The 12,308-nt window shown below is 38.1% G+C and overlaps 2 protein-coding genes across 2 annotated transcripts in view; both read left to right on the forward strand.

Annotated features, from left to right (window-relative positions):
* Nucleotides 1-12,308, forward strand: part of LOC119773514 (copine-9-like) — a 165,129-nt gene that overhangs the window by 20,506 nt on the left and 132,315 nt on the right. The window lies entirely within an intron of this gene.
* On the forward strand, nt 8,438-11,040 carry LOC119773516. The gene is made up of 2 exons (XM_038270500.1): nt 8,438-9,379; nt 10,279-11,040. The coding sequence occupies exons 1-2, from the start codon at nt 8,546-8,548 to the stop codon at nt 10,603-10,605; spliced, it is 1,161 nt and encodes a 386-aa protein (XP_038126428.1). The 5' UTR covers nt 8,438-8,545; the 3' UTR covers nt 10,606-11,040.

Genomic DNA, 12,308 nt, shown 5'->3' on the forward strand with positions numbered 1-12,308 from the left:
AGATGCGAAAATATTTTGTTTCTGCAAGAGAACAGAACAGACATAACTTCAAAGATAAAACACTGTTAAAGGATTATTGGATAATTTTTATTATTATTTATTATATTTAAAAACAAACCTGTACTTTCATACTTTAACCCGTCTGTGGAAAAGTCCTTAAAGCAAACAAAGCTGTTCTGTAACTTTCTATGTCTAAGAAACCTATTTTAAGCCATCAGTTGATTGTTAAATAGTCAGTATTTTTTTTGCATTTAGTGGTAGGAATGCTTTTTAAGAATGAATTTCAGTTTTTTTTTTTTTTTTATGTGTTTTGGGGCTTTTTAGACTTTGTTTGTACAGGCATTTGTTCATATAGTAATTTAAATGTTTTTGTTTATATAGATTTATAGACTTTAATTTTTTTCTAATGTATTTGCTGTTAATCCTGGTATGGGGAAAAGTAACTTAATAGCATGGTTATTGATTGCAGACACCCTAATGGTGAAAAATAAAAAATAAAAAATAAATAAAAAAAAAATAAATAAATAAAAGGGGTCAGACGTTTGATGGTAATACAATTATATAGCTAAAAGTATTATTATTAGTATCAATATAATGGAAACCCATATATGTGTACCCTGTATTTTCTTGGTATCAGATCAATACCAATAGCAGTGTCACACACCTCCAACATCTGGTATTTTCTGTATAAAGAACCTTTGTGTGGTTTTTTGGTGCTTAAAGTGAATAGACTTCAAAAGAGAAGCTTAATAATCCTATCAACCCCCAGTAGTTTTGTCACAGTGTCTAGCATCAAAAATGTCTTTTTGTAAAAGCATTCAGGCGCTATGTTTGCTAACTTCTACCATTATTCAGTATTTCAGAAGATTTTTCGTAAAATTGACGCATGCCAGCTTTTGTTATTAAGCTCCTTCTACTCAATGCTCTGTCAGGCATTTGAATGCACATATTGGCCATTGTCGCATTCTTATTCAGTCCGGTCCTGATTGGATGTTAGTATATTCCAGGCATGCATGACCTCAGCTATGTTGTCCTTGGAACGAGACACCCACAGTTTCTGTGCAGTTTTTCAAGCAGGTAAATATGATTTTACTTTGTAGAGCTACAGTTAAGAATACATAAAGAAAGATGGGGAGATTAGGCTCTGGAAGACATAAAAAAAGCCTTGTTAATTACCCAGAGATGAAAATCTCATTGTTTGATACAATCTTTTGCAAAATGAAAGAATACTGGAATTAATCTTGTTCTTTGTTATTTTTTGCTGAGTCTTGTTGCATGTGACCATTTGTCAAAAGAAAAAAAAAACAGTAACAATTTTCCTGTCCTATATAATATAGCATCTTTTTTTCAGAATCTCTGAGAAAACTGCTCATGCCCATCAGAATCGTATCAGCTTGGAAAGCTTTAATAACAGGCATTGTTTTAGCTGTTCTCACAGTGCAGCCCCTAAAGCAACACAAGATTCTGCTCGCTCTCTTTTATTTCTGTACACCATCATCTACACAGCTTTCAGGCCTCCATATGAAACATCCCACTTATCTTATGTAATATCGTTTTCTGGGGGAATACTGAAGGTTTTCATCCACACACGAGTGTTTCACTCCATTAAAATCCATATGAGAGATGGCCATCCTACGCCCACCAGTTCAGAATCAGTTAAAAGTAAAATCAATGGTTGAATAAACTACAGTATTAGAGCCCATTACTCATGCTGTAATTTCAGTGTAGTTGTTAGTCACTTAAATTTGTTATATACAATGTGATATTTCCTGCTTAGTCAGTAAAGGATTCTGAGTCACAAGCATGTAGGAGTTCATGTTTTTTGGAACTGCAGTTAAGTGTGGCATGAGTTTTATAACATTGTCCAAAGTTTTGCCTGACAAGTAAATAATGTATACTAATCCATTTGTTACTGCCTGGAAGTAACAAATGGCTTTGGCGCCCAAAACCTTCAAGAAAATTGAAGTTAATTTTATTAAAATGCACATATGATCTGAAACAATGCTTAGCTAACTGTAACATGTCCAAGTTACATCAACATGGATTTAAATTTTCCCAACAACAAAGTTCCCCCAGAAATCACGTCCCAAATTTCTTACACTCCATCCTGCTACCAATGCTGCACATGCACCTAGCCATTCTCGACTTTCAATGGCCTCTACCTCCATTCCTTTCTTTAACCACTTTAATGTAAACTGACCACTGCAAGACCAGAAGGAGTTACAAAAGCAGCAGTTTTGAAGATGACTTGATCCTAGTCTGGATCTCCTGGAAAGGTGGACACTTGATATCTGTGCAAAAAAGAGGTTCATGCCCACATACGTGTGTCAAGGTTTGGTTGTGGTTTTGGACCCAAATGCAGAGGCTGAGAGGCAGGGGTGAGTTCTTGCACTTTTTTAAATGAGTTAACACATGTAACAGAGGCAGGGATCCAAAAAAATCCAACTTAAAATGTAAAACAAACCAGAACCATGGAGACATCAGGGTAAAGAGCACGTAGAGTCAAGGAAAGGCGAGGAGAGATGAAGTTAGACGATGCAAGATGATCAGTGTTGGGCACGTTACTTTGAAAAAGTAATTAGTTATAGTTACTAGTTACTTCTTCCCAAAAGTAACTGACTTAGTAACTGAGTTACTCAACAATAAAAGTAACTAGTTACTAGTAAAAGTAACTATTGCGTTACTTTTGCGTTTCTCGCCCCCCGTAACCCTCACCACCCAGCCCCCACCTTCTTGCGGTGTGTTTCCAAAGCCAGCTGAATAGAGCGGACGACAAAGACAAGAACCTGCAGAGAGTTTAGCATTTATTGCAACTCAATGTAAATGACATCAGGGGGGAACGCGATGTGAAGTTTTTTAACAGGGAATTCAGATCTGGTGAGTATATGAAATTAATAACTGGGGATGTCTAATTCTGAAATCCTGTGTGTTTGGGTTGTTATAGATACTGCAACATCTATCTATCTATCTAGATGTATAAAATATGGATCTCCATCCCTGCCACAAAAGCCATCAAATAATGTTTAAAATAAAAAATAAAATGGGTTGAAAAGGCCCATCCATCCATCCATCCATCCATCCATCCATCCATCCATCCATCCATCCATCCATCCATCCATCCATCCATCCATCCATCCATCCATCCATCCATCCATCCATCCATCCATCCATCCATCCAGATTTCTCCCTTTCTCCATATAGGCTATCATTTGATTGTTCACGCTCTCCATAGTTCTCCTGTGGTGTGAGCACAGGGCGACTGTTGCGCTCCTTTAGCGAGCATAAGCTTTTCCTGTCGCTTGCGTGGTGACTCGTGCCGCCTGCGCTGTGTGGAGATGCAGGGGAAATCATATGTGATGGGGAAGCGCAGCTCGACGTAACACCGGTATTTCCATCTGGAAAACGCTGTTTTGCTGCTGGAGTCATCCTCACTCTCCATCTCTCTGTGTGTGCCGTACCCGCCAGCAGAAACACCCACCTACCCAACTGACAGACGGAATCTCACTATACATCAGCCATTCTCATCCTCCCCTCTCTCATGACAAGGCACACATTAGTCCTATCATGAAAAAGGGTTAATTGTGCGTCCTGAGTAACGCGCAGTAACGGGGTGTCTGCAATGGTAACTGCGTTATAGTTACAGTCAAACTAATTAGTAAGATTACTCGTTACTAAAACAAGGTAACGGCGTCAAGTAAAGGTAGGAGCTAGGGAAAAGGAGACCAACACAATAGGGCAAATAAATAAATAAATACCTTAGAACTCATATATATCCAGAAAGAACAACAAAATAGGAATAAAACTAGAAAACATGGAGCAAAGTAAAACTTAGAGTTTCTCTAAAGCATAAGCAACATCACTCAAGCAACATCATAAAACTGTATCTTTACCCAAACATGATATTTAGATAAAAAAAAGTCTCCCACTGAAAGGCGTGTAACATGCAGGATGCTTGAGGCCTGCGTTTGGTCCTAGTTGTTATTGACAGCGGCACACCTGCTCTACAGCAACACAAACATCGCGAGCAGAGCAACGCCTGTGATGATTATTTTGGATCTATCTTCATCAGGGTTTCAGTGTGGCTGCTTCCTTCTCCCACATGCGCTGCTTCTCAGGACGACGCAGGAGGTGTACGAGTGAAAATAAAAATGAAAAACTTTTTTTGTCTACTGAACTACTGAAAAATTCCCTTTTGCCCTATTTGGACACATTTTCATTTTTTTTATAATAATCTTTCTCCGCATTTCTGTTTTATACAATACCATGTAGGTCATGTAAGGGACAAACAACTATTGACAAAACATTATACAAAACTAGTTTTTGATAGATTTTTCAGGAAATGTCTGTCGTTGTAATTGCTTTCACTGAACTTTTAAAATGGTGCTCTGATGAATACCCTTATGGTCTGCAGCCAAGTAAATCCATACACAACAATCTGTGACACACAGTTTTCTGGAGCAAATGAGGGCAGGCTCCGTCTGCTTCCAAATATACATTGCAGAAATTTTTTAATAAGAGGCACTCACCAGCTGTGTCTGGTTGGCAGAGGTTTCTTCAAGGCTCAACACTTGTTGTAATTTGTGCTTTCCTCAGTGCTATCCCTCTTTGCCTGATCAAATTCTCTCTGTAGATGCAGAGAAAGATCTAAAACATGCAGGGTAGAATCTCTTGCGAAGCAGTGTTGAAAAAGACTGTTGTTGCAATTGTTTCATTTGGAGAAAAGGAAGAAATTCTGGAGTACTTTAAAACGTCTTCAGTCAGGCCTCAGGAGGGAGACGACAGGATGCCTTGGCCCATGAATATTTGACATTAGCCATACTGGACCAAGTGGGAAGAATAATTAAAGTAATGAGAAAGAAGCAGTTTAAACAAAGCTAACTGCCTACTTTTTCCCAGCTGCAAATCTTTTGGTTCTCAGCAATCACCCACCGGTCCACTTCAGACATCCCAAAGCACAGCACCCCTCGCCCAACTTGCCTCTCTCAATACTTCAGGTGAAGAGTGAGCCACGGAGAATTTAAGGCTGTGGGTCCAAACGGCATCAGCGCCTGAGGCACATCTTTAACAGCCGTGAAGCTGGGGAAATTACCCAGCTGTAGAAGGCTTCTTGTGTGGTACGAGGGCCTATGTTTAGACTCACAAAATATGTCAGGAGCTACAGGCAGGTAGCACTGACATTAAATGATGCAGACCTTCGAGAGATCGGTCCCCAGTTGCTGAGGTCTTCATTGGATCTATTCGAGTTTGCCAAGGATGAATTATATCCTCATCTTCCAACTCCAGAAAGCTCCCACCAACCTGGAGAAGCCTGGAAACACATCATGTTTCTTTTCTTTTTATTTCTTTATTGCTTCCAGTACCGTCCAGGTAGAGCTTGTGAGGTAAATGCTGGAGTGGTTAGGAGTAGGTCTAGAAAATGGACTGTATTTTTAATATTTTTGCAATGTTAAATTGTTTAACTTCCAAATTTCCCAGGCAGTCAATGTTTAGTCTTTTTTAATCTTACAACTTTCTAACTCTTTAGGTGGCAGTGATACGTTTAATTTTGGTTGCAACCAGAAAGTAAGAAACACTTTTTTTTTTTTTGCAACAGTATAGTGGCATTAGAATAGATCCTGGACAAGAGGGTATTTAAGGCCTTATAAACATGAAAAATTACAAAAAAATTGGACAATGTCTCTGAAGCCCCTTCAGATCGAACCAAAATAGCAACAATATTTATGCCAAGTTGGTGTCAAATCAATACTGCCCTGGTTATATAAATACTTTGGATTAAGATTTACTCTTGTAGCCACTGCTGCTGTTTCAACAAAAATGCAACAGCTAAAGGGCTGGCTATACTCTCCGCAGCAGTGTGTCGCAGTGAGCTTGATGCAGATATTTTTGATTAATGCTCAATTTTGAGCCTGGTCTGTGCTATACGCTGTGGGTCGAAATACACGGCCGAGGCAGTGAGGAAGTGGGTGCGAGTTTCTCTTACAACAGAATGACATGACGGAGGAAAAGAGCGGGGATCCAGGTCGAAAAAGGGTCCCAGCATTCTCACGCGCCTCGCTCTTCTAGCTTGTCGAACTTCACGAGTTGTTTTCCGCAATTGGAGTCATAAAAACAAAACAAGCCGGCCTCCTGTCTGCTGCACTGTCTGTGGTCACCTACAATTTGGGAGAGGTGCAGCAGAGAGTCTGTGGAGGGGGCGGGGATGTCCGTTTGCTCACTGCGACACCTACGCAGACAAACTAGTTTCAAAGTATAAATCAGCCTTAAGTGGTCAGACAAGCTACTTTTTCTCAGAGCAAAGGGAGATAAGACACACTCCCCCACTTGTGTTTTCATTTGTTCTGCATAATGGGGGTGAGGCCCAAAGTAAAGCTTATGGGAACTGTTCTAAGGATTTTTTAAATATTAAATATTGTGGTTTTGTAATTGGATTCATTTTCTTGTTTTGTAAAGTCCAGAAAATACCTGCAGTCGTCAGAAGAAATGTTACTTTATTTCGAAACACAAAATCAAGTTACAAAGCTTTCAATTTACTTTACTTGATTCTGTGTGAAACCTTTATAAGGAGTTAATAAAATGATCACCTAAAACTGTCTAAATTGCTATATTTTAAATAAATTATTATAAGGAAAACTTTTTAAGGTCACGAGTTTGATGATATATTAGAATTGAATATTAAAATTATCTGTATTGGTGTTAGTGATACTGGCCCTGCATGTATTTGTTATCCGATTGATACTAAAATAAGCAGCAACGGCCTGATAATAAAATAAGCACTAACAGACGCCTCTATTTTTTACAAGCTATTTGGACAGTTTTTACCAGCTTTATAAATGTTTTTGACATCAATCCTGTTTTAATGTTTTGCTTGTAAAAAGGGCGGCTGCTTTCCTTTCAATCTTTTACATTAACCAATTGAAATATGTGATTTCTTCAATATCTGTTCAGTGGTTTATTTTGCTGTTAAGTCTACATCTAAACTAAAGTCTACAGCAGGCGTCCTCAAATCCACTCATCGAGTTTTGGAGTCCTGCACATTTTAATCTCTTATTCTACTCCTGAATTAAATAGCTTATTAACTTACTCAGCATGTAGTCAAGTTCCACAGAGCTCTGTTAATGACCTGAATATTTGACTAAGGTGTGTGCTAATGCAAAGACAGATATAAAAGTTGCAGGGCCCTGGTCCTCAGGGAGCAGAATTAAGGAAGCCTGGTCTACAGTCTAAATAAGCTTTTCTATATAGACGTTTATATAGACAAGTAGATATTCAACTCTAGAAAATTTTTATATTTATGTATTATTTCCCTATTGCTTTGTCAGTGAAACTTAAAACCCATTATAGTGGATCAAATAATAAAGTATCTCTATTTCATTGTAACAATTCAGTTTATTAACACTGTGAACAAAATGCTAATTTGCTGCCTAACATGTCTAAAATATCATTGTCCAATGTTAATACAGCACTATGCTAAATGATTAAATGTTTACCAAAAAAGTGAGTTTAAATGTTAGTGTTGGTTGATATAGCTTATCATCTTTTGGTTAATATTGTAATTTTATTACTTTGTTTTAGCCTGAAAGGCATGGGGTGGTGATTTTAATGATAATACGCTGTCATTTGAAGACAGAAAAACGAAAACCTTGGAATTGTTATACCTTTAATTTTTCTGTTGGTAAATTGATTTTATTTTCAGCTGGTCAAACATAACTGTAAAAATTTGTGATATTGTAGGTGAATAAAAGGCATGGCCTGTATCATTCCCTGTGAATAAAGGTCACTGGTCTCTAATTACCTTTTAGGCCTCCTAATGAGATCTAAGGAACGTGTGAGCGTCAACGGTTAAATTAGAGATTCACAGACCTCTATCAGTGTCCCACTCCACCTTACATATATCCATGACAACTGAAAATAACCAGAAAGGATTACTACTTCTGCAATTATAACAGCGATAGCTGATAGAGCTTTAGATTTATTCTTCTTCCATTATAACTAGGACAAATATGTGTATTTATGACGGAAATGTGTAATGGTAAAGATAAATAATTAAAGACTACATAAAGACATTACATACATCAGAAATCAATTCAAGTGTTAATCATAAGATTCACATGGTGAAAAATAAAAAAGTTTGTGTTTTCTTGAAAACACATATGAAACACATTACTGTATCTGTTAGAATACTGTATTTAGCCTTCTTTTTATATTTTAGCTCTGTCATGAAGCAAATCTTACGACGGAGTATTAGGGCCACACATGAAGAGAAAAAATATTTTTGCCATGACGAGATTAAACTCGACATGTCGACTTTAAAGTCGACATGTCGACATTAAACTCAACATTTCGAGAATAAAGTTGAAATGTCATGTTGAGTTTAATCTCGACGTGTCGACTTTAAACTCGACATGTCGACTTTAAACTCGCCATTTCGAGAATAAAGTTGATATATCGTGGCGACTTTAATCTCGACGTGTCGACAATAAAGTTGAAATTAGTTCAAGAGAGCCAACCGCTGCACAGGATACATGCACAGAATCCAGAATCAGACATGCCTTGTGTAGATGATTTGGTCAAATTGTACTTTAGAATCGGGTTTAGCAATAAGGAAATCCTCTGTCTTTTAGCCCAGAACCACAGTGTGATTATTAGTGTAAGGACGCTGAAAAGGTTGTGCCGAAAACATCAACTTTTCAGAAGGAAAAATCATACAAACTTGGAAGAAGTGGCCGCATTCTTGCATACTGAAATTGCTGGAAATGGGCAGATGCAAGGATATCGATGGTTACATCTGCGTGCAATACAGAGAGGTTATGTTGTATCGCAAAATACAATAAGACAATTGATCAAGTTGCTTGATCCTGAAGGGGTGGAGTACAGGCGTGCGCGGCGCCTGAGACGCAGGCAATATCACAGCAAAGGTCCCAATGCGCTCTGGCATATGGATGGGTATGATAAGCTAAAGCCATACGGCATTGCCATCAGTGGTTGCATTGACGGTTTTAGTCGCTATATTGTGTGGATGGAGGCCTACATAACAAACAACGATCCAAAAGTAATTGCCGACTACTTCGTCTCATCCACAACTCGCTTGGGAGGATGTCCGGAGCGACTGCGCGCTGACAGAGGGACGGAAAATGGGCACATCGAAAACATGCTTATCTTCCTGCGCAGGAATCACACAGACTCTTTCGCAGGAGAACGAAGTTTCATCTATGGACGCAGCACTGCAAACCAGCGAATTGAATCCTGGTGGGGGGTCTTGAGGAGACAGAGTGTACAGTTCTGGATCAACCTTTTCCAAACTCTTCAACGTGATGGGCATTTCTCAGGGGATTTCTTGGATAAGAGTCTGATCCAATTCTGCTTTCTAAATCTAGTTCAGGTTAGTATATAAGCCTACACTCATTAGCTCAGTCCTTTTAATTGTGTGGAAATTCATGCCACAGGTGCAGGGCCGGATTTAGGAGGATGGGGGCCCCTGGGCTGGAGTCAGGATGGGGGCCCCTGGGCTAGAGTCAAAAAAAAAAAAAAAAAAAAAAAAAAAAAAAAAAAATATATATATATATATATATATATATATATATATATATATATATATATATATATATATATATATATATATATATATATTGTATGTGTTTGTTTTGTTTTAGAGGATGAGCAGAAAATGACCGAACAGTAAGTTTTGACAACTTACAACTTTAATAAGCCAGTTGTCACAAACTACAAACAACTCTGAACTCTTTTCTAGAAAGACTAAACCACATGTTGGGGTTGAAACTAGAATATGATGCTTGCATCACAAAATAAAATCACTGAATAGTGAACACAAACTATAAAACAGATTGAGTGCAAGAAAGTGCAATGCTCAAATATACTTTTACAAAGCAAAGCGAGTAAAACAATATTTATACAAATATCCCCAGCATTTACAAGTCCAAATAAGTACTACCTGTATATAAAACACACGCCCTAAACTCCGGTGCCCCTTATGTATGTGTTAAATACAGAAATGGCACACATAACTGAGACTACGCCTTTTAGGACGGTGCGCCTTATGGTCGTGAAAATACAGTAGTCATTGATTAAATTCTGAGACTATCCATTCACAAAAATATAAAACATCCTTCGGGGCCCCCGAAATGCCGGGGCCCTGGGCTGCAGCCCCGGTAAGCCCCTGCTAAAATCCGGCCCAGTGTAGTATGTTTGTTAGAGTCTTATTTTCATCTCTTGTCTTTTTGCTGCACATTTGTTTATTCTAATATTTTTTTTTTTATGCAGGCTGAACTTGATGAAGTCGTGCAAACCTGGAATTCACACAAGTTGACAGCAAGGGCAGGCCAGGGTGTGACTGGAGGTCGCCCTATTTTGATGTACACTCTACCACAGATGTATGGTGGTGAGGACCATCTCAAGACAATTGACATGGAAGAGCTGGACCTTTGTAAGGAGGAATGCACCCCCAAAAGTCAATACCCATGTGATGAGACTGTATTTGAGCTCTGCTGTCTTCTGATGCAAGAAAATGGATGGGATGCTCCAAGAGATGCATTTTCTGCTGCTGAACTGTACACTTCATTGAGAACTGAAATACTGTTTCATTTGTAAGGGTGGATAATTATTTCTGTACTATTGAGGGTTGTTGATGTTCGTTATATCACGATGAGAAATAGCATCCACCAGAGAACAGTTATAGTGTTACTTCTTTAATTAATGCATGCCATTTTAATTTTTAGAGCAAATTTAACAAAACGTAATCCCCTCAAGTAATATATTGTAAAATCAGTAACTGTCTAACTCTAACCGAACCTGCATGTGGGCCTATGGCTTGGAAACAAACCTGCTCACCAGACTTGTGGTAAAGAAAATAAGTTTGTGGTATTAGCTTGCAGCTGCTTAATGTTTGAGTGGATCTTACCCTTTGTTTGTTTTGACTGTGAAATGATTAACTTGCCAACCTACCATCCATTCAACACATTGGACAGGTCATAGTAGCTGCTGGAATAGGAAATAAAAGAACTAAATGTTTGTACTGAAAAAAAACGTTTCCTCCTAATATCCACACCACACCCTTTAACTTAAGGAACAGTTAAAAAGACAACCCACAGATGAAATTGAAGATTTAATATGAAATCATGAACATGACAACATTTGTAATATCTCCACCAATTAAGAAAAGTGCTTTATGCATACAATGCCTGAGGAGCATTTAAAAAAAATAAAATAAAAAACAGGTACAAAAATAGAAATTGCTATAAAATCACAAAAATAAAATCGTGTTTTTAGTTGGCTACCTCAAAATCCCTTTTTTTCAATACAGAACCTGCAGCTTATTCAAATACACCTCAAATGTAAATGTTCCATTGTTGTTAACCTGGAACATAGTTCCTACTTATCAAAACGTATCAATACACAAAGAGGTCATCATCAATGCAGCACCTTAAATGCAAATGTTAACCTGGAACATAGTTTATGAACACACCTTTGAGGAACTGGAGCTTATCAAAACTTTTCAATACACAAAGATGTCATCAATGCAGTTCAAATGTAAACAGTTCAATGCAGTTCAAAACGCACAATTATTGTTAACCTGTTGAGAAATATAGGCTGGTATAAAATCATAGCATCAAATATTTGGCTAATTTATTGGCTTGTTAGTTACTGCATGAAACAAGACTTGAAGACAAACTACCTTTAAATGGTTTTCAAAGTGGAAGAACAATAACACTGCTATTTTGTGTCAGTCAAGTATGACAGTGGTCCTACACATTTTGGAAACAGCATGGCCACAATCATGTCTGAGGTGCCACATATTGGGCTACACTATGTCCATCACCCAGACATTGCTCTTAAGGACGTCATTGAATTCAGCACGAAAGACTGGGAAACTTTCATAGGAGTCACATAGCTCTAGCAACATTCCACATGTCCGAGCAATTGGCCGTCTTGTGAAATCAGACATTCCTGTGAACTCAACAGTGAGACTGTCAGACACAATCAAATTGGACCCTGTGCAGAATCTCAGAAACTTAGAGAGTTCTTCTTCATCCAGTTCCCTGATATACCTTCGCAGATGATGTTCCACCTCTTTTTGGTTTGGGGTCATATGTTCTGGGAACTTCAACAGCTTCAACACCTTCTTAGTTGTTGCTTTAAGGTCGGGATACATCTTTGTTAGCTTCGCATAATTGAGAGTGATGTTTGGTGTTGTGATTTCCCTCCAACAATCAATAACAAACATTGGCTTTTGCACAAGTTCTTTGTGGGCAATTTCTGTCAGAATAGTTGGAAGATTGTCTACTGAGATTCTT

The sequence above is a fragment of the Cyprinodon tularosa genome, unplaced genomic scaffold (assembly GCF_016077235.1).
Source record: "Cyprinodon tularosa strain WSP-4 unplaced genomic scaffold, ASM1607723v1 ctg762, whole genome shotgun sequence".
Classification (NCBI taxonomy): Eukaryota; Metazoa; Chordata; class Actinopteri; order Cyprinodontiformes; family Cyprinodontidae; genus Cyprinodon; species Cyprinodon tularosa.

Coding starts and splice junctions, on each gene's coding strand:
- LOC119773516 (XM_038270500.1), top strand. CDS start 8,546: ATGCCTTGTGTAGATGATTTGGTCAAATTGTACTTTAGAATCGGGTTT. Junction 9,380..10,278: donor GCTTTCTAAATCTAGTTCAG/GTTAGTATATAA, acceptor TTTTTTATGCAG/GCTGAACTTGATGAAGTCGT.